General features: G+C 36.5%; 1 protein-coding gene across 3 annotated transcripts in view; it reads right to left on the bottom strand.

Annotated features, from left to right (window-relative positions):
- LOC118189532 (complement C2-like) overlaps window positions 1-23,697 on the bottom strand; it is a 105,746-nt gene that overhangs the window by 6,833 nt on the left and 75,216 nt on the right. For 2 of the 3 annotated variants that reach the window (XM_035360158.2, XM_085818345.1), the window contains exons 9-11: window positions 18,626-18,858; window positions 12,323-12,515; window positions 3,204-3,414 (exon numbers count right to left, since the gene is read on the bottom strand). In XM_035360158.2, coding sequence (XP_035216049.2) covers window positions 3,204-3,414; window positions 12,323-12,515; window positions 18,626-18,858 — 637 coding nt within the window. The remainder of the gene's footprint in view (window positions 1-3,203; window positions 3,415-12,322; window positions 12,516-18,625; window positions 18,859-23,697) is intronic. The other variant, XM_085818349.1, reaches the window with a different exon arrangement.

Genomic DNA, 23,697 nt, shown 5'->3' with positions numbered 1-23,697 from the left:
GAATGTTGTTGCCACTGCTCGCTTCCAAATCCTAGAGTTTGTTAATAACACATTTCTAAGTTTTACGATGTAAAAGAAAATGCATTGCGAAATATTAAATACATTATTCCCGATTCCAAAAATTCGTGGCAAGCCATTTCGACTATTCCCATCTTCGTACGACTTTAATCAGACAAAATATGAATTAAAAAATCTGAAAGCGCTAATTTTCGACCTCATTTTTTTCCGAGTGGCAACAGTCTCACGCGTTGGAGATATAAATGCTTTATTTCTAAAAGTGTTGCTACTGCTCACTTTCCAATCGTAGAGTCTGTTAATTAAAAATTTGTAAGTTTTACAAATTCTATAAAGAAGAATGTGTGTTTGTGTGTTTGTTCGCGTTATTGATTTCTGGTCAATTATGATCAACTTTTTCCACATTTAATCGACTAAAATTGAATATAGGTGAAATATTGGATAGAACTTGCGCTTTTACGACCGTCTGATTAGAAAGATGAAAATCACTAAAAACTGCGTGCCATTGTTGCTGGTATAATGAGAGAGAAAAAGCTTACTTTTTTATTGAAATTTTTTATGTGGGTTCCATATCGCATCCGAATGAAAAATGTATGATTATGAATAGTATTTTTTGCCTCGTTATTAGAGAAGAACTACAGAGGTATCGTTTTCTCGGTTTGTTAGATGCATTACTCTCAGTCTAACTTAACTGGCATCGGGTACTTCTGCTAGTATTAAATAACTTGTGCTGTATAGACATTGAATGAATTTCCGATTTATCGTTTATGGTGGTCAATTTCATTCGGATGTTTACAATATTTGGCAACAAATCGCACTTTAAACCCCGAATTGCGCCAACGCCTTTTTTTTTTTTCCTCGCCAAAGCCGCTGCCAAAAACAGAGGTACCACAAAATATGCTAAATTTAATTAAATGTTGTAACAGAATAATCATTAACTGCTGTGCTAAATAAAAAGTCAACACCAAAAAATTAGTTTCTCTAAAGAGGAGTTTCTTAGATCTTTTATCATTTACGATTCCTTTCAATGAAACGAAATTTTCCAAGATTCTTTTTTTCTTTCCCCACGATCACAGTGTACATTAGTTCCTCACTAAAGTATGAAATTTTCGAAAACTGAAACCGTCTTTCATAATGAGATTTAGGGTACTTTTGTAAGTTCAAACTAACTAGGGGAGCTTGGAGTTATGAAGATAGATATTACGTTCATATTCAGCATATGAGCAAACATCTTTATAAGATGAAATAGGATATGAAATTAAAATAAGCAAGAAAATCGAGGTTAAAGTAAAATAACATATACATTATTCTCTCTACTTTTTAGTTCTATTTAATTCCATTATTTACTGAGATTATCTTCTTTAACGTAGTTAAAGCGAGAATTTTGTGCTCGAACATATATCTTATTCTCTCTCTTTTCAATTGCATCATTTCCCGAGATTCTCTTCATTCGCATAGTTAAGGTGAGAGTTTTGTGCTCAAACATATACATTATTCTCTCTCTTTTTTAATTCCACTATTTCCCGGGTTCTCTTCAGCGCAGCTAAGGTGAGAGTTTTGTACTGGAACATATTCACTATTCTCACTCTTATTTAATTCCATTTGTGTGCGAACATAGTTCTCTCTCTTTTTTTAATTCAATCATTTCTTGATATTCTCTTCCTTAGCATAGTTAAAGTGAGAGTTTTGTTCTTGGACGGTTTTTTATTCAAATGTCGCTATTGGCAACTTTATTTTGAAAGGTATTTTATTCATGAAAAATATACTCTATAGTATGCAAGTAATAGTAAATAAAGTAACGCAAAATATACTGCACACTGGATAGTGCTTATGGAATGGGGAAAATGCCTTCGAATCTGAGGATTGATTTTTAAGCCGAGAACGAATGTAAGGTTCTGCATAAATGACCATTTTCATTCCCCAAATTTGGTTACATCGGTATGGATATGTATGCAAGTGCACTTTTCTGTTAGAAGCCGGTATTAAGGGACATGCTTGAGCAGTTTATCATAATTCATCATGTTAGATTTGGTACTATTTGCACAAATTTAGGAACATAACAATGGTTCATTTCTCCATCCTGCTGAAAGCGCAATTCAGCGGATGCGATGATACGAACAGCCAGGTAGTCAGTCACTTCTAAAACTTTTAGGCACGCAAAAATTTATCCATTCTGAAATAAGCTGTGCCAAATTTGCTTAATTTCCTCGAAGGTAACGATATTATCGTAAGTTTGTTTCCCAAACTAAAAGAAGCAGTTCAGAAACTGGTATGTATTGCCACATCTTCGTTATTGCTGAATAAAATGTCACGAAGTCAAAAACATTTCCTGGTGGAATTGTTGTTCAGTGCCACTCTTTTGAGCGCTCAGGCTACAATTATGATACATCTTAGAAACTAGAAAGTGCCGGAAAAGCCTTGCGGTGGGCTCCAGCCTGAAAAGCCTAAAAATGGCTAATGCCCATCGTAAAAAATAAAAATAAAAATTTTTATTCCTTTGGCTTATGGTGCCCACAAGCCATTTTTAGGCTTTCGCCACTATTGAGGCCAGAAGTGATGGTTATTTTATTATGGAGGCACCTAACAAGCGTCCACCGTTATCTCCTATGAGGAGCAGACAATTTACTTCCATGTCTTGTCCGGGATTCGAACCCGGGCACTTTGGTATCGCCGTCGGTTTCCCTGTCTAGTATACCGTCTGGGCGGTAGGCCTAAGAAATAGTAGAGACAACAGTAGGAACGGGTGAGATTCCAGCTACAGGAAGTTAGAAATGAAGATATCTTATTAGGTATTGTAATGTTGATATGACTATGTTTTCTCATTGGAATGCAGATTTCATTTAAAGAAATAAAATCGTGATAGTTACCTGTAGTTAAGCCATAACTGCTTTTCATTTGTTATGGTTTTACTGCAAGAATGTCCTTCGGATAGGAAGTTATTCGCAAAATTCTCTCCTCTCGATTTTCGGACCATAAAATTCGTTAAAAAGAGGGGGGAATACGGTACTCATTTTCGAATACTTCGATATTTTGATTTCCTGCTCTTCCAAGCAACTCAATTTTTGGAATATGGAACGTTAGACATGCTTGAACACACTCTTAGTTTCAGAGCCAATAATCCCTAAAAGTGCTTTTTTAGTGTCACAAAGTTGCAGCACAAATAAAGGAAAATAATAAAGCTTACAAACCCAGTTCCAGCGCAGAAAATATTAACACGAGCTGCTCGTCCACTTGTTTGAACGCAAGTATCTTCTTCTTCTAATGCTACTGACTTGCTCAATAAATGAACTCTGGTTGTGCCACCATTGATATCTCTGTCATGTTCTTGATCGGGAGGTAGACCCCAACCGGCAATTGAAGTGTTTATGTTCAAATCCAGATGCAGATGCACTGGCTTTTCTGCAATTATTATTATACAGTTTTATTCAAGCAAATAAATGATATACAAACAGAACAAGTATATTTCAAGGGAATTTTAGTTTCTCTTATATAATGTAACATGGAATTCCTCAAGACTGCGTTGCTCGGCCGAAAAAAAAAGATTACTGGGCAAGGTAAATGGCTGTCTTGCCAAATTGGCGCCAGACTGGCGATGTTTTCGGAAGCTAATTTTGGTTGAAAAATTTGTCGAAAAATCACCAAAAGTCGCCAAACTGGGCTGCATTTTGGTCCGATCCCTTAATAACTGTAATTGGTCTGATTACTATATGTAGCTGTAGCTGTATTCGACCCTATATTTAACTGTATATATCTGTCAGTAATTTCGAGAAATCGAAGATAATGGAAATTTCTTGGGGGGGCAGAAGAAAAGGACTGTAGAAGATCGGAGAAAACATCAGTTCTCAGTTCAGTTCAGCTCCAAGTATTAATAGTACTGAGAGATAACTGCACAAGCTTCGCATTTGAGGCTGTTTATATTGTGTTTTATTCAACGCTCTTAGCAATTTGTAGTAGTAAGTACTGATTATGCTCTGTCATAATGAGATGAGTAGACTAGTATTTTGTGAAAAGTTCCAGAATTCTAAAGTGTTTCTTTTGAGAAAACAAATTTTATCAAGCTACTATCGTTCTGTGTGCATTCAGTCCCTTACGAACCCGTACGCAAGTAGCACTATGTTTAAAAACATGTTCGAAAAAGGTTACTAAAGATTTTATTTCCTTTACTCTTGATTCGAATCATTCATTCCTGATTACTAATTTCTTGAAATTAAGTACAGAATGTTATGAAATTGTTAGCAAGTACTACAAATAACACAAACACCTTGGAGCCAACGGTCTAGAAAGCGGATATCAGGGCACTGCCGGCCATGGCTCTCTAAGGGCTGTTTGTGCCGCCGAGTTTACTTTTAGTTCAGTTTACTGCAAATAGGAGGGCTTACCCAAGGGGCTAGGGAATAAAATAAAATAATACTATAAATAGTTAAACATTCATTATGCTATAAATATCTAAACTTTCCTTATGCTTATAGAAATCAAAGAGTTTTCATATCTTTACGTATCCGTGTACAGTTTCGCAAAGATGTACAATAAATTTAATAACGAATGCTGTATTGCTCAAGGTGGAACAATTAATCGTCACAATAAGCAATTTATTTTTCTACTTTTTCGCTTAATTCACACATAAAAATCTTGAACTGCACTTAATCATTACACCGCGGATAAACAATCTAAACTAGTTAATTGGTTCCTAAAAATTTTTCACTGAATGATGTGTAAAAACGTACTGAGCTTCTCTTTGTAGCTCTAAAGGCATAACGAAATGATTCTCAACTTTTATGACTCATTCCCTTCTTCGCCCTCAGGGGGCTCGCTTTTGTGAGTACGGGTGTGGCAATCCCGAGGTACCCTAGCCCTTCAGGGGATCATCTTCTTGGTGAGACAGGTGTCACGATCCTGGAGCCCCAGTGATCTATCCTCTTTTCCGTCTCCTCTCCTCTTGGCTGGAACTTTTTCCCTTCCCTTCTCCCTCGTGGTTTCTCTCTACGGAGTTTGGGGCTTGTCACGAGAGACTGGAGCATCCCTTGTCTCTAGTTTTCGAGTGGCGAGAAAACTACCCACGAGTTTGCCGTGCGTGGAGACCCGTGTCGCTGGAAAGGAGGGTCCTGGTAGTTGAGGGGCGAGGTACTGTCCCCAACACACAGCTTTGGCCTCTGCTTCAGCTAAACGAGAGGCACCTTAGTCGTCCTCACGGGTGTCAATCGGCTGGTCACTAGTCCTTGTGTCAGTGGCTTGGGGATAAGCTCTCGGGAGTACCTGCTTTCGGGAAAGGCGACTGTGGGGCTTCAGTTTGCGTATAGGTCCGGGTAGCCCTAACACAGGAATCTGCGTTCCCTTGTTGGGCTCCGTGGTGGGCGGGGCCGTCGGACCCGAATCTTATATTTTTCAATCATGGCTTCCCTTTTTATTTAAAAAAAAACCTGAGTCAAATGACACGAATCAAGATATTGAAATCATCGACAAATCTGTGAGCAAGAAAATTCGTACCGATGCAAATGCCAATGAAACTACTGAATGTCCTCGCTTTGTTGTTGTTTCCAGTGCTTCTGAAGAATTCAAAAAGATGTCTCCTTTCCTGATAAACAAATACATTCAATCCCGCATAGGTGAGCCAAGGAACATAAAGCATCTCCGTTCTGGAGACCTGCTTATTGATACCGTTTCGGCCACCCAGTCTGCTTCACTATTACGACAAACCAAACTTGGACAGGTATCTATAACTGTGTCAGCGCACAAAACACTGTAGAGGCGTAATCTCGGAAAGCGACCTTCTGTGTGTTTTATAAGAAGAGTTCGTCTCCGAGTTAACTGATCAAAAGTTTTGTGCTGCCAAAAGGATCAAGATGCGTAAGGAAGGTCAGTTGATTGACACAAAACACGTGATCCTGACCTTCAACTCGCCTGATCTGCCTAAGAATATTAAGGCTGGATATCTAAATTGCCCCGTAAGATTTTATATTCCAAACCCCATGCGATGTTTCCAGTGCCAGCGTTTTGGCCATTCCAAGATGTCCTGTCGTGGGACCCTGACGTGCGCTCGGTGTTCGTCGGTTGGCCATGATAGTGATAATTGCACCGCTGCAGCACTGTGTATTAATTGCAAGGGCAACTATCCAGCATTTTCCCGTTCTTGTCCAAAATGGAAATTAGAAAAAGAAGTTCAGACCATAAAAGTTTCTAGGAACATTTCATATGCCGAAGCCAGGAGACAAGTTAGTCACACAGAACATGGTAGAAGATGTACTTATCGATGATGCAGTGGAGCCAGTTATAACTGCTATTACTCAGGCAGCTATGCTCTCCATTCCTAGAACATCAGGAAAAATAATAAAATATTCGAAACCGTGGTGGAATCGCGACTGTCATGAAGCACTGAAAAAATAGAAATAGATACCCAACTCTGCGAAACCTGATGGCATTTCAACAACATGTGTCATCAATAACATCCTCTACGCCAGTAAGCGGGTTTGGGAGAGAGTCAGAAAAGCATGCGGGATATATAAAGACCACTCACTTTCCTTTTTGGAAAAAGAGGGCCGAGTGATTAGCTCTATAGAAGAAATTGCTAATACTATTGGTGAGACATTTGCTGCCGTTTCTTCCAGCCGAAATTACTCACCTGCATTTCTTTCTATCAAGCAACGCTCTGAGAAAAATCCCATCGCTTTCAACTCTTCCAACTTTGAGCCTTATAATAGAGATTTTATTGTGCTAGAGTTAAAGAGAGCTTTGTTACAGATACATAGGTCTTCTCCGGGTCTTGATGGCGTGAATTACGAAATGCCAAAACATCTGTCCTATAAGTCACTGAATGCCCTTCTAACTCTTTACAATAGAGTGTGGAAAGAGCGTACTTATCCCAGTGCATGGAGAAGAGCTGTTGTAATTCCTATTGCTAAGCCAGGGAAAGATCTAAGGAATCCCTCCAACTATCGGCCAATTGCCCTTACCAGTTGCATATGCAAACTCTTTTGAAAAGATGGTACAGAGCCGCCTAGTCTACTTCTTGGAAAAAAAATAATATTATATCACCTTATCAAAGCGGTTTTCGAAAGGGGAGAACAACCGTAGATAACATGCTCCTTTTGGAGACATCCATTCGAAAAGCTTTTGTCAGAAGTCACCTTGTCTCAATATTCTTCGACATTGAGAAAGCTTATGATAAGGCATGGAGATACGGTATACTTCAGGATCTTCACGAGAGTGACTTGCGCGGCAACCTACCAATTTTCATTCAGAATTTCTTGAATACTAGAACTTTTCAAGTAAGGATTGGCTGTGTTTTGTCAGATATTTTGAAACAGGAAGAGGGTGTGCCACAAGGCTGTGTGCTTAGTGTAACCCTGTTCATTTTAAAAATAAACTTTTTACTAAAAGAACTTCCTCTCATCATCTTGGGATCTCTATATGTCGATGATTTACAGATTAGCTGTCGAGGGGCAGACATGAGATACGTAGAGAGGCAATTGCAGATGGCTCTGATTAAGATCCAAGAATGGTCAGACAAACAGGGATTTACTTTTTCCAAACAGAAAACTGTGTGTGTTCACTGTTGTAGGAAGCTAGGTCTGCATCCTGAGCCTGACTTATATCTGAATGGTACAATTATTCCAGTTGCTCCCGAAGTAAAATTTTTAGGAGTGACGTTCGACCGAAAATTGACTTTCCTTTCTCATGTTTTAAACCTGAGAAAGAAGTACTTAAAAACACTAAATATTTTAAAAGTATTGGCGAACACCTCCTGTGGTGCAGAGCGTTGCTCCATGCTTAGCATTTACACAGCGCTTGTCCGCTCTAGACTGGACTATGGCTCAGTGGTTTACGGATCCACTCGGTCATCAGTATTGTTAAAATTTTATCCTGTTCATCATCAAGCTCTGCGGATTTGTTCAGGAGCTTTCAAGACTTCTCATGTCCAGAGCCTGTATGTTGACTCCAATGAACCATTACTTTACCTGAGGCGTCAGCAATTGTCCCTATTGCAATAGTTTAATATTCTATCCCAATCTGAACATCCCAATAAGCTGTGCTTACTTGATAATGTGTGTAACACTTTATTTGAAACACGCTCATCCTGTGTTCCTACTTTTCCTTTAAGAGTTCGGCCTGTCATTGAGGAACTTTCCCTCTCTGATATGCACCCCCAAGCAGTACAGAATTTTGAAATCCTACCTTGGAAAATGCACGGATTCAGCTTCTTGATGTTTTCACGCATCACGTCAAGGCAAGCACCAACGAGATTATTTATAGAAAACTCTTCGCTGAGCACAGGCACAAATATAGCAGTTATTATCCGATATATACAGATGGATCCAAGTCAAATGATCATGTTGGGATGGCGTTTGTATTTCAAGATCACATAGAGGGCAGACGTTTGCACAATGGTTTCTCAGTCTTAACATGTGAACTAGCTGCAATCTATCATGGTCTTTTGTACATCTCAAAGCTCTGCCACAAAAAGTTCATAATTTATACAGACTCGTATAGTGCTCTTAAATCTTTGGAAGCTTTTCCCAACACTCAAAATTCTGTAATAGTGGATGTCCTAAAAATACATATAAACTTGACAAGTCGTGGATATGAAATCCTGTACTGCTAGATTCCTGGGCATACGGGAATAAAGGGAAACGAGCTTGCAGACAACGCGGCAAAATCTGCTGTTGAACTGTCCAGTCGCCTTATCCTTTTTAGAGACATCTGCTGTGTCATCAAGGGGAAAATCCGGAAAAAATGGCAGCAAATTTGGGACCTTCAGCTTAACAACAAGTTGAGAAATGTAAAGCCTAAAATCGAGCATTGGGATTTACCTGGAAATCGTAAGGAGGAAGTTCTTTTGACTCGCTTCAGAATTGGTCACACTAGAGTGACACATAGCTATCTTCTCAAAGCTGAAAATGAGCCTGTTTGTTCTAATTGTAATGTTTGTTTATCTGTTCGTCATATTTTAATTGAGTGTCCATGTTTTAATAGTCTTCGCCAGAAATATTTTAGTAGCTGTGACTTACCTCTCGACCGTTTAATCGGAAGAGAGGTCAATTGCAATTAATTTTATTATTTAAAAGAGACTGGCTTTTATTACCTAATGTAATTTGTTTTGAAGATTGTGTCTTGAATTTGAAATGTGTGCTTTTAAATTGTTTTTATATGACTTCATCTTCTGGATTTGGTACATTTGTCTACTTGTTTTTATTTATTGTATTTTAATTTCATCAATTGTGATCACCCCATCTCGTGTTTAGCGCGCTATAATCATCTTTGGTTTTGCGCCATAATCTCTCACTCACTCACTTACTCATTCCCTTCTTCCTCTGCAGCCGCATGCCAGAATGTTATCTCAGAAGTTACTTTTCTAAATTTTATTTAAATATTTAATTTTAAATAATGGGTAAAACTAAAATATAGTGTACTATAAAATATAATATTTATTATAGACGTATTTCTAAATCAAAATGCGTTATATTTAATAAATGTTTATTAGTTATGTTTACTAGTAACTTGGCTAGCCGCTTTAAATAATTTTTAAAAGACATATACGGTGCACTCTTAGTTATCCGGTTTTGGATTATCCGGTTTGAGGATTAACAATGCGTGACCTGCAAGTATGCCCACACAATCACACTCATTACTATGCGCCATAGTATGTAAAAAATAAACGCGTGCAAATCGAGCATGCTCTAAAAACCTCTATTTGCGTGTTTAGGTTTAGTTTCAATGATATCGTAGAATTCGTTCTGCGTGTGCATATTCAAATTTCGGTTGATCATTGGGATATTTTTGTTTCGTACGTATCTCCGTGTATATTTTCATCTTATTCCTTTAAAAATTTTTATAAAATTTTAGGACTAAAAAATGAATAAATCAATGTATGAGTCTATGAGTACTGCTCGTGATATTGTTAAAAAAAAAAGGTTAAGATCTTTCACAAGAGACTCTGACAATGCGGCTGGTCCTTTTAATCGAAAAACTATGAAACTCTCAGCACACGGAAACTTGGATTCAACTACGCTGACATAGCTTAATCAGAAACAAGCAGAAGGTATGCCAGTTGGAGGTCCGATGTACACGGAGCAATCAAGTTTTTCAATAGAATGTTGGGATTAAAAGGAAACTTTAAGGCCTCGTCAAGATGGCTTACAAGATTTAAGTAACGCTGTGCTATTCCAGACCTCACCAAACAAGCAAGATGTCTCAGTGGTTTGTTGGAGCCGCTGATAAAATCTGCATCGATTTGTTAGAAATATTTCAACCAATAAAATTTGCAGCCTGATGAAATCTATAATGCAGATGAGACACTCCTATATTGGAAGTGTTTGAAAATGAAAACGCTTCCTTCATCAAAAGAAAAGTCCATTCCCGGGCACAAATCATCTAAAAAGCGCATTAATAGTCATGTGTTGTACTAATGCATCAGGAAAGCATAAAATGAAAACTTTGGTCATTGAAAAAGCAAAGAACCATAGATCATGTAAGGGGACCGAAATGCAAAATTTTCCTGTATATTATTACAATCAAAAACGGTCATGAATTAATTGACAAATATTCGAACACTGGTTCAGGACTAAATGGCTTCCTGAAAAGAGGGACCTTTTAAAAAGTAAAGGTTTTGCCAGAAAAAGCAGTATTGTTCTTACATAATAAACTTTCTCATCTAAACGAGAACATTTTAAAAACAACAGATGGTCTATTAAAGGCTCGATTTTTACGCCAAATGTAAACAGTTTAATTCAGACAATGGATCGATGTAATATCATCAGTGAAACGACTTTACCATTCTGATCTTATCATAATCAATGTTCAGGAAGATAATGATTTAATGTATCAGGACTACTATTCCGTCTAATTGCTTTGGCAAACATGTTGGTCTTCTGATGTAGAACACTTAGGTTACTTTAAACTATGTTCGTTGAAATTGTAGAACATACGACTTTATTATTCACAGTTTACAGCTGCTCCCGCACTTCGGGATACAAAGACTAGTCCTTGCAAACGTAAAAAAAAAAAAAAAAAAAAAAAAAAAAAAAAAAAAAAAAACTACAAACTAACTAAATTAAATAAGAACTAAACTCAAATGCTTTACTATAAATGCGAAGATTAGCCTTTTAATCTTTACGTATGTGGTTACGCGAAATGCGGGAAAACTACAATACGTCTTCAGTATCAAGAGGACTAAATTTCTGGCCTTAAAGGTGAACAGCAACTGACTGAAAAGTGCGCGTGAAGTAAGGTGACGAGAAATCTCTCTTTTACTAACTCCTTCTTGGATAAAAGCCACAACTTAAATACTTTAACAGGTTGCAAACTCAATTTTCATGCTAAAACTAATCGCGTTTATTCCGGACGGAAGTGGAAAATAAGAGGGGACAGTAAAGTTTTAAAATAAAATAAACGTTAGTAAAACTTAAAATCCTTATAAATAAAGTTCTGAAAAGCGGACTGTATTGTATGGCATATACGAAGTAGCAAAAAATAGATTCTTATTAATACAAAAATCGATAGTGTATCTAATTGTGAAGAAGCGAGGCAACACCTGAAGTTGCATACCAAAAAATTCAAAGCGTAAAATTCTTCGAAAATATCGATCGGAGAAACATCAAGCAATGGTTCGATGGTAATTGTACTAAACCAGGCTGTCATTCTTTTGGCAATACGTATATCGTTTCAAATGTTACAGCGGCAGAAGAGGCAGAGATTGATACTGAAAAGCGAAAAAAATATTGACAATTACTTTAGTCTCGAGACAACAATGACTTCTGTCGAAACGCTGTTGGACTTCGTCGAGTTCTTTAAGTTCTTAATCAAAAGTTCTTTAATTTTGCACAAAATTCCAAATACATTTATAAAGTATTTCTCCTACCTCCTTAGCATGCCTTCGGGGTGTGGTGGTTTACACGCTGGGCGCGTACTTCAGAGGTCCGCTGTTCGATTCACGCCGAAGGCGGTTGCTCATTTTTCATCTTTCTTGCTTTCAAAAATTACCTAATGTCTCTATAGATTTTTTTAAAAAAAATTCAAAATTCAGGCCTCAAGGCTTGTGTATGCATGTATATATGTACATACGTACATATCGATGTATATCTGTATGCATGTATATACATACATACGTACATATATACATGCATACAGATATACGACTGTGTATACACGCACATATACGCACATACATGCATACACACATACACTTCTTAGTCCGGTCCCAATAACAGAAGAATACCGCCAAACTTCCCCGTGACGATAAATATCTCTTTTAGGAAGAAATTACCCATTGTCGAGTAACTCTATTCTAAATTCTGTATAATTTCTGAGCTTTTACCTGTCGGAGGTAAACACGCTGGACGAAATCGTCCCATCGGTGCTGGAGCATTCAGTTTGACGAGTGCCAAATTATCTTGCAAGCCGTTAGGCTCACGAAACTTAGGGTGAGTGATGACATCGGTGGCATAGAAGTTCAATTGATTTGAATCCTCTTTTCGTAAGTCTTCCTCTCCTAAACTTACAAATACTTCCTGCAATAGAAAAATAAATTGATAGAAATAGTGTAAAGAGACATAAAAAATGAGCAGAAGAAAACTTTAAAAGGTTAGACAACTGTCTTATATGGAAAATATCACGAATGAATAGATAAATTAAATTTCCCACATCGAAGATTTCCTAATCCTAATGTATTTTAACCTTTTACTTCTGTATCAGTAAGTGGAACTTCTCTACTACAGAAGAGCAGCCACTGGATCTATAAAAGCGTCCGTTGGCCGTCATGAAAATAGTTTCAGATTAAGAAAATATTTCCCGCACATCTGCCTTATTTTTAAACTCCTCAAATATTGCTTTTACGGCGTGTTTTAGTTTAACGACCTTTGTGTTACATTGCTTTCGTAGTTAATTTGATTTGAGATCTTCTTCCGTGGTCTGCGCACCGAAAATCGAATAGTAAAACCCCTGGGAAACTGGTAGTTACCTCCAAGTTTGGCTTCTGGTCGATGAATGAACAACTGGTTTGGGATTACGTCTTTAGATCTCTTAACATGTAACGAAAATATTACCCAGTTTTTCTTAGATAGTCCTCTACCTAAAAGTTTAGATACACAGATCGTCCGTTGCTTGACAAAAGTCAACCAATGTTGGTATTGTGGGCTAAATATGAATAACAGCTTGGACTTAAATCTATACAAAGTCGCTCATACTTTTGGCATGCCATCCAGCAAAAGGTTTTATATTCCCACACAGTCAAATTGTTTTTATGAAGCTGATAATCCCTTTCAGAATATTTTTATTAACACCGGAACTAGCAATAATTAATATGCATCAGTTTCTAAAGAATGGAAATAGCTTTCATTTTGATGGTTTACTTATCTTAAAGGCAAGAATAGAATTTGAATGCATTTGGTTCATTCGAATGCCTAAATGATGTTAGTGTATCTGGACTGTGAAACATGACCCCAGGTATACTTTCACATCAAATTTTAAAATCTTATTTCAAGAAACAATGAAAAATTAATACAAGTTTTTAAAATAACTCATAACTCTTCCATCCTCTGCAATTTTAATATAAATTACCTTTTTGCATTAAAAATTATTAATGTTAAGAATGAAATGCGATTCGATTTATTTTCTTTTTTCTTTTTTTTTTCTTTTTTCTTTTTTTTTTTTTTTTTTTTTTTTTTTTTTATTTGGGTGCATGAAGAAAATGTACGTGATCTAATATAAACTATGTTTTAAGAATGATTGTTATCAGACATTACGGTATTTTTTAGAATTTTGTATAATGCAACATGAACTGCTTAAAGTGACAACTGACAAGTGACGGAGGACGAAAGTACTACCCCTCTACCATAGCGGTTAATTGGTATAGCACCGCGTCCCCCTCGCCTAGAGTACCCCAAGATGGTATGGGAAAGGGTGAGGGGCCACATGATCCCCTCACAAAAGTCGTCGATTTAAAATAATGTAAAGGTTTCTACAGCTTATCCATTACAATCTTGTGGTAAAAACCATATGTAACGGTGTTATCTGTACAAAAGTTTTCCCATGAATTCATTTTTGCTTCGATACTAATCCGTTTCTATAAAGCCGTTTCTTTCTGAAAAATGATGATAATGTTAGATTTAATTCTATTCGTTTTTTTCTTGTTTCAACGTCTTCTCAGCGAGTGGCATTTTTTCTGTTGTATGCGTAGCTCACTTTTCCACCAATGCAGCTGTTTCAGTAGTTCTTACGGGGAGGTGTTCCTCACATTCTTCATATAGAGAAATCATGAGATCATCCATAAAATACTGTATGTCTGTTATAGATCTTATATTAATTAGGCGTCTGTGGAATGTGGAAAGTCGTAGTTTTATTATTCTTGTAAATGATCTAATCTTTCTTCCTGGCAAGTAATACCTTTTGATAAAAGTCATACTGATAGTTCTATCGAATTTGTAGGTGGTGTAATTATGGTCCGATAAGCTAGTTTCTTCGACCACCGCCCAATCTTGTATAAGTGTGGTAAGGTTGATATAGCAAAGGTCATGTCTGGTCAACCTTGCACATACATATAATCAAACGTTAAAAGAGCATCTGCTGTATTAATTAGAATTAAGTTATTTGCAGCGAGAAACTCTTCAAGGTTATGACTCTTGGGGGACTGTATTGGCATATCCCCAATTTATATTACGAACGTTGAAGTCACCTGCAAGAGGATGTTATCTATTTGTACTGCTTTAGTAAACTGGCCATGAATATTGCAGCTGCATTTATTTCTGATGTGGGTGGGGAGTATATTGAACTGAGAATAATCATCAGATTCTGTGTTTCTAATAGGACAGCAATGTGATCTCTTTCCAATGGGATGATATTAGGTGACCAGTCTAGAGTTGATGCAAATTAAGATGGCTCGAGGAGGGAAATCTTTGTTCTCCTTTTGAAAGACATTCCAATTAAGTGGGAAATCTATGGCTTTACCATTCCGCGTATACAATGGACACGTTACATATAATGGATTATGAACTGCTTAAAGAAGAAATGAAGCTCTGCCGAAAAAATAAGATTACAGGAGCAAGTCTATTTATCATTGAGGTGAATGGCTATCTGGCTAAATCGCCAAGCTAGTGATGGTTTGGAGACTCATTTTTGTCTCCGAATTTAGCGAGAAATCGCCAAACTTCTCGACATCTTTGTCTGGTTATGGCGTAACTGTAATTGATCCCTATATGCAACTGTAACCGTATCCAACAATTATATGTAACTTTAATCGTATATACTTTCTGGTAAATTCGAGAAATGGAAGGTATTAGAAATATCTCAGCGGTCAGGAGAAATTATATAAGACCGAAAAGAGCATCAGTTCTCGGTTATTTGAGAGTAGACTTCGGAGTATTGAAAGAAATCCGTGTGACCTTCGCTGTTTAGATGCGCTATGCACAGCGTCGTGTTTAACGTTCTTAGTAGTATAAAGTGGCAACTACTCATTGTACTCTGCTATACTGTAGAAGAGCTGTACGAGTACTTTTGTGGAAAGTTTCAGAACTGCAAATTTTTCCTTTTCGAAACATACATTTTATCAAGCTATCATCGGTTCTGTGTGCGTTCAGTCCATTACGAACACGTACGTAAACAATGCAATAAACACAGAGTGAGCCATTATGGTTTTAGAAGGATTTTAGTTAGTTCATAACAGAAAGGGATTCATTTATATATCCCTTATTTACTTTGCCATTAAAAGGCACTACAATCTAGGGTATCATCCCGGTCGTTGTCAGTTTCTCGGTTGCTTAATTTTTCAACTTCCCCCCCTTACCTTTTTTTGGACCGAAAGATTGGTGATTAGGTCAACAATAATTTTATTTTCTTTGTAATCTTTTTGTCTTTGCAATCAATTTTTCTAAATTCTTTGTAATTTATTTGTCTTTTAATCGAGAAAAATAAAGAGCGTTTGCCTTCCATTTAGTTGACCGCAAGAAGCATATACAATTAGCAACTGGTTACATTATAAGATATTTTTATATAATGTATACAATATTTATAGTTTATTTATATTTTGTTATGTACGAGATTCATCTAGAGGAATATTATTACTCGTATTTCTCCCATTCTTTTATAACAATAATACTCATTTAGAAATTATTTTAGAGTCATCGTCTGATAGTGTTGGAGAAAGCACTTCCCTCTAAGCTTCATTGTCAGAAGGCATTATGTATCAGATGACGCTGTCATTCCGCATACGCATTTTACGTCTTGATCTAGGAAGTGAGAGAGGTAGAGGTCAGTCCGTGTTCGGTAGAGACTTTCTGGAGATAGAAATTCGTTTTTAATCTTCTTGCTATCACCCTTGGAAAGTTGCAGATGAAATCCCCAGTTGTCGAATCATCCCACCTTTCTCGCTTCAGACTAGTGAAAACGTGATACAAAAGATGTGTAGCTCCTTCCTCTGAGATGGAAACCACTATGTCGATATTATTGATGCCGGACTTCGCAAGGACGTTCGCTCTTTCATAAAACCTTCTTCATAAAGACCCATTCATAAGAGACATCGGAAAGAGATATGGTAATACTGCAATAAAATAGAAATATTAAAAAAATTTTCAGATCTTACAGATTCAGTTCCTCTTCATAATATGGCAAATATCAATGCTGCAATCCTGTCTGGCCTAGGTTAGTGCCATCTTGCCTGGCTCATCTCAGGGACAGGCGTGTTAATGACTCCATTACTTGTGCCTGTCGATCTATTATTTCTGTAATTTGTGTCCATAGAAGTAAGAAGTTACAGAAGTAGATCGGCCCACATTCTATCTACAGTAGACAGATAAGATTATTCTTTATCGTGTGGTCAAACATTTGTTTTTCCGATGCTCGAGACAGCAACGTATCTTATCTATCTGCTTAGTGACGTCATTTTACTCACAAAAGTGGAAGAAATTTTGTCTTGGATTAGGATGTTGACATCAACACGATGGTTGACCTTAGTCAATAAAAACAAATCTTGTACTATAGTAAGCTAGTTCGAACCTTTCTATGGATTTAAGTACCAGTTGTTTGATCCGCTCCTGCGTTGACTCTGAACTTATTTTAAAAAATTCTCAATTATTGAGACCAACCAAATATAAAACGAGTCTGAACGGACTGTTTGTCATGTTTCAAAGGACAGACACACAAAGTACTTTTAAGATTTGTGAAAAACCTTTGAACATTTTCTGTTCCTTTAATTATACTATATCTAGTCAGTCACGATACAATGTTACAAATTCAAATTCCGGACAAAATTATGACACCCTTGCATGTTACTAAAACACCCAACTTAATTACATTCATTCAAAGTGAGAAATCTCTTTCTTGACCTCTACTCTTTCAGATTTCTAATGCTGGAAAACTTGATGTTGAACGACAGTACAACCGTATTGTAGATAATCCCAGTATTCCTTTTTATTAGCACATTACTGCAGAAGAATTTACTAAGTATTCCCTTCTGTCTTTCAGATACGTTTTTGGTACTAATATATGCATTTTTTAACTGTCGCATTTATTGGAGTATTATGCCTGTATAAACAATATAACCAGTTTGAATACGGGCCATGGTCATTTTGCACATTACCTTCATTGATGTGGAAAACGAGATACAGACTCATATGAAGTGTAGAGGTAGGTGATCCAGGTCACTATATTTTCAACTATCTGAACACAAAGAATGCAGCCCCTAAAAATTCCTAACAGTGCCTACTGGCCCAGTGAGCCGAGAATACATTTGAAAATAAGAATGCCAAACGTAAGATTGAGAACACTATCAGACTCTGTGCAGTAAAATATTATTAAAAACTGGAATGCCCTAGCAATTTCGACATAGCACCTTTTGCTCCATACAGCTTAGACTAAGTAACAATGATACTCCCTTTACAGCTACCACGCCCTCAAGATTAGTTGCAATAACTCAATGTATCACTACAAAATTACCAGGAATATCAGTCTAGCATCATAACTTTCTGAGTTAGCTATGTTGAGTTACAAACTAATGGAATGAAGCATAAGTTAATCATTTCGTTGTGCAGTATAGAAAAACATTAAGTGTAGGTCTTACATACTGCACTTTTATGTACTTTTAATTACTTTCACTACTACCCTCATTTGCTGAAAATATTTATAAAGCAATTGAACAGTCATATAGAACTTCATGTCTATGTAAATATTTTAACTACGTTAATTATGTATATCTTTGTAAAAGAACTGTAAATATGAGCAGTATAATGTTTCGCACTTTTTCCTGAACTCAATCCTACCATGTACATAATGTTAATCAAGATTATTGGGTACATATGGACGCATCTCGAAATCATTAAAACTCACGTAAATAGTGTATGAAAACAAGCAATGAATGTATTAATGTATGCAATGAATGTACTCACCAGAACCTTTTATATTTATGTAGTAAACCTTTATATATTTTATGTTATGAACTTTGTATATTTATTCCGTAAATCTTTGTGTCCTGTATTCCGTAAATCTTGATTAGTCACAATAATTAACGCCGCTCATTTTCACGCTCAGGTTTTCCATCAGCCAGGATGACGATACACTGTAAGACTTAAATATCAGGCCAGTGGTCATCCCTTTGTCGCGCACAGTAATCATCTTATACTAGTGTACTCACCTGTGTATTCATCTGGATGTTTTCATCCGTTTCATTTTTCTCGACGTGGTAAAAACAAGATGCAGCCGTTAAGACCCACTGACTGCAGATGAGCGTGCCACCACAAAAGCTTAATCTTGGCTTACTGGAATTATTTGGAATAGCAACATAAATAGCAGCTAACCACGGCCACACTTTAAGATGATGCTGTTTATTCTGCACGTATCCGCATCTGCCGGGATCAACTACTGGAGCTACAAAAAATATTTAAAAATATATCATATTTATATCTATATCTAAATTTATAAATTACAACAAAAATGTAAAATAAAAACATATTCAACTTTGAATAAAGAGTTGGTAATAATAATGAAATAAATTATTTTGCAAAAGAAAAAAAAAAGAGAGAGAGAGAGAGAGAAAAGCATTGTGAGAGATAAATAAATGAGTCCAGGTTGAAAATCCATTGAACAAAAAGCGAAAAACTAAATACAAAAATTAAGAATACATCTTTTTCAGAAGGTTGGTGTACCGAGAGAAGCAAATGGACTAGTTTGTTTCTAAACTGATAAAGATACAGGTTTACAAAATTTAAAAACATCAGTTAAATACAAAATGATTTATGCTTTCGTCAATCCAATCCTACAGGCTGGTTGGAATATAAAATACACTCGTGTAAATCCATACGAAACATAATCCATAACGATTCAGAAATTGTAAAGTCGGTACCCGCACTATTAATTTGATTTAAAAAGTGTAATACAAATCAAATTTAGCAAAATAACTCATTAAATAAAAATACTAAAAAGCAGTAAAAATCTGTAATATGGAGCAAACAAGCTATCCGTCCTAAACCAAGTGTTTAAAGATCAAGAACCAAAGCTTTATATTGAAATCCAACAATTAGCTCGATAATTAATAATTTGATTAAATTAACTATAGTCAATTTTTAACTCTGCAATTAAACAAAAACCTGTGAACAAAACGTATAGATCCGAATTTAAAGAACTGGAATAATCTTAAAATTAAGCGTAACATAACATGGGCGAACTAATCAGCAATAATTTTAAGTGGAAATGTTAAGTAAAACTTTAACAATAGCGATCTTTCGTGTGGCTTCGTTCACTGTATTTTGAAACTGGGTCCGTTTAATCATTTTTTCATAATGATTTAACGCTTTTGCAAAATTCACCCAAGCTTTCGGTAGATATAATTGAATAATTCACGACGGAACATTGCTGCAAGGAAACTGGCATGAATTTTCTCATGGTTAATGGAAATAAGGGCTAGATTTCCTACGTAAATCTCCATAAAAGACGCTTCTACCATAGAAAAGAGAGACCCATATATTTTTGCAATTAAATATCCCCCTTGCTCCCAAATGAAAGAAAATATGAAAGGATACAGATTTTAACGTAACTCCACTGAGTTTATTCATAATTTCCATACTATCGCTGAACTCGCAGTTTACCAATCTTCTCTTGGTGGACTCACACCTGCTATCACAACATTATTCTTCTTTTAACTTTAAACATCGGTTTCTTCGCACTTACGGCACATAAAATTCAGCAGTAAAACCACAAAATTTTTAACAGCAAAATAATTTTAGAACTCTTACTTGAGTGTTGCCATATGTTTTTCTATTTTGTTCAGTCATTTCTCAATTTATGATATAAATATTCGGTGTTCTTAACAGGATAGCCTGCACAACTTCTTTTGACTTCATACCTTATTTTTATTAGCTGTTATTATTTTTAACTCTAATTACAAAACATCACTTTTTTCACATTTACACTACATAAAATTCAACAACAAAATTACAAAATATTTAAAAACAGCATGTCTTTAGAATTGTCGATAGTGTTAAATAGCCATACCTTTTTTACACTTCCTTCCAAAAATTAAGGAACAGCATGCAAAGCTCAGCATTACAAAAATGTCAGTAATATTTAAATTAACAGTTTATATGCATAAGAGTAAGGAAGTTTAAGAAACTATTTTAAAAACTATAGCTATCACTTTTATTTTATAGAAGTGAATACTTTTACAGGATTTTGAGAAAAAAATGCAAAAAGCTCATATGATTGATACAAATTTTCCTATTTAATTTACGAATACTGAAATGCTATCGGAACTTGTATATAGTATAAATAATGCATTTAATTTATCTTATCCGTCTTAATTTTCATATTATATTACTGTTTGTAAAAAATGCTGTATAATATCCTCACCACAAATCAGGAGACATTATCAACTCACGAGTCACATGACAGCAAATCAAGACTCCTCCAGACCAATGAGTTGAAACTTCAACACACATGTGGCAATGGTCACGCCCCTTACCTCACTCTCAGCGCTCCTTCAACCACGGTAGCAGTCAGTCAAGAAATGTTATAGCCAGGCGTCGAACTACACTACTTCAGAGAGCCGGATCACGTCATACAAGTTCGCATGATAATTCCGGCATATCAGATGAACTAGGAACTAGGAAAATGCAAAAGTTGTAAGTTTTGTTCACGAATGTTGATCTTCAATTGTTATTAGCATTTCCGTTGACAATATCAAGGACAGTCTATGTTCAGAAGAAGACGTTTGCCCGATTCGTTGAGTTAGCGGACGATCGGATGGATGGAAATAGGTTTGTGACAAGTTGATGCTGCTAGACGTCTCAATGTTTCTCGTAGTGTGGTCCACCGTCTACAGAATCAGTTTGAATCCGAGAATGCTGTGTCTAGAAGACATGTCCCAGGCAAATCAAGAATTAAAACATTTCCGGGATTCCGCTTTAACGCTTTCGGCGCCCAAAGGAGGAGCAACATTACCGTGCTTCAGCTCATGGCAGATCATTTAGTGGCAACAGGGACAAGAATCTCAGCTACTACAGTGCGCAGACGCCTGCCTGCACAATACAGATCTGTATGCAAGACGACCAGTTATTTGTGTCCCCTTGACACGAGGACAGTTATGTTGGTCAAGAGAACACGTCTCCTGGACCAGTCAACAACGTACGTCTATTCTCTTCACAGACGAGTCCAGGTTCACAATAGAGAGTGATTCAGGACGAGCTGATCTGGAAAAAATAACGCACCAGATACAACCAATCCCACACTGTGGAAAGACACAGTTGCAGAGGTGGTGAAATAATGGTTTGGGCTGGGATCTCTTTCGGTAGTCATACTGATCTGCACGTGTTCCATGGAAGAACTTTGAGCGTTGTGAGATATGGTGATGAGATCGTTGATCAATATGTCTGTCCATATGTCGCTGCTATTGGTCCTGGATTTCTTCTTATGGAAGGCAATGCGCAATCGCACCGATCTCGGGTTGCTGAAGAATATCTTGAGGGTCATGATATGGAGCGGATGGAACAGCCAGCTCAGTCCCCAGACTTGAATCCGATTGAGCATCTTTGGAACTACCTTGGGAGACAGGTTGTTGCTTTAAGTTCTCCTTCAAGGTCGTTGGTTGAGCTTGAACAAGGATTACTCCGTGCCTGATCATTGCTTTCCATTTCACGGACTAACAACTTAATTGACAGCATGGAATTAAGCTGCCGCTAATGTATTGCAGCTATGGAAGGAAACATTGTAGAGTCATTAGGTATTTTGAGAAGCAAGAAAGATGAAAGATATGCTACGCCTTCGCCGGGAATCGAGCCGCGAACCTCTTGAATACGCGCCCAGTGTGCAGACCACCACACCACGAAGGCATGCCAAGAACGTGGGAGAAATACCTTGTAATATTCCTTATTAGAGCCCATTTTTTATAATGTTACCACCACATTTTTCCTCAAAGAGCTACGATGCACTGTTTCTCCAAGACTGGATTTCTCTGCCAAGAATGAAATTTTTTGTTGTAATTCATGTTTGTGTTGAACTTTAGAAACATTCTATGTCACATTCATTAAAGAACTGTTTAATGAACATGTCCTCTAAAATTCTTGTTTCTATGTTACTTCATTCTCAAATTAGACACAAAAAAGCATGCTGTTCCTTAACTTTTGGAGGGGAATGTATATTCATATATTATTTCGTTAAAAATAATGCATAGTTATAGCATTTTTTTGGCAATATACTTTTATTTGAAAAGTGGTACAAATAAAAGTGTGAAGATCGAAACTAATAGCACCTCTGGTGAAAAATGTATATGAGCATTTTAAATTTTAAATGCAATTTCATATTAAGATAAATGTTGTTTACCATAAATTTAATGCAAATGAAGTAGAGGAGTAGCAGGACATTTTCCTCAAATTTTGTTGTGACTTTCGGAACAATGAAATCTTCGCTCGAACTAAAGTTCAATCCCAAATTAGCGAAATATTTTTAAGGGTAAGTCGACGAAAATTTTAAGAATAGCTTAATATTTTTAAACATTGAACCTAACTTTACAAAAGAAATTTAACAACTGCCAAAGATCAGATGTTATACCTGCATTAAATTGGTGATCAGCTCTAAATAAGATTGTTGTTATTTTAGAATAGGAACATAAAAGATATGCTGATTCAATTATATTCAATTTAACAAAAACACTAACAAAATTATGAAATGATTTCACGCCTAAATATTGGCTATTTATATACAGATTAAAGAAAAAATGACGTTGATATTTATCACGCTTGTAGGTTTAGGAATGTTTGCTCATAATATATGAAATATTTTCCAGTGTATGCTATTATAAGTAACCCTTATACAAGGTGTCTCAAACATGTAGCGACAAACTTTTAGGGGAGGTAAGGTATAGCATAAGGATTGAGAATTACATACAGCCCATGATCGGAAACGTCAGGAGTAAGTGGTAGCACAGGTAGAAGATCATAAAGGACACAAGAGAGTGATTAATTTGAAACATTTATTAGACGCCGTGAATACAAATGGCGTATGAGATGAATACAGCTCTAATGTTACAACACAGATGCTCAAAGTTTGCATCATCAGACACTAAGCGTGCCTAACAACGACGGAACATTGTTTGCCAGGCACGATCGAATACACCGGGAGGATCGTGATACATGACAGCTTTGAGGGCTCGCCCACAGAAAGAAGTCAAGGTGATAAAACCTTAAAATATCAGGTGAGCGTTGGATAATCGGTCCA

This window comes from Stegodyphus dumicola, chromosome 1 (assembly GCF_044657685.1).
Source record: "Stegodyphus dumicola isolate Sdum_Otavi_A_Nest chromosome 1, ASM4465768v1".
Lineage (NCBI taxonomy): Eukaryota > Metazoa > Arthropoda > Arachnida > Araneae > Eresidae > Stegodyphus > Stegodyphus dumicola.
The sequence above is the reverse complement of the archived record's forward strand: the minus strand, read 5'-3'. Positions and strand labels throughout refer to the sequence as shown.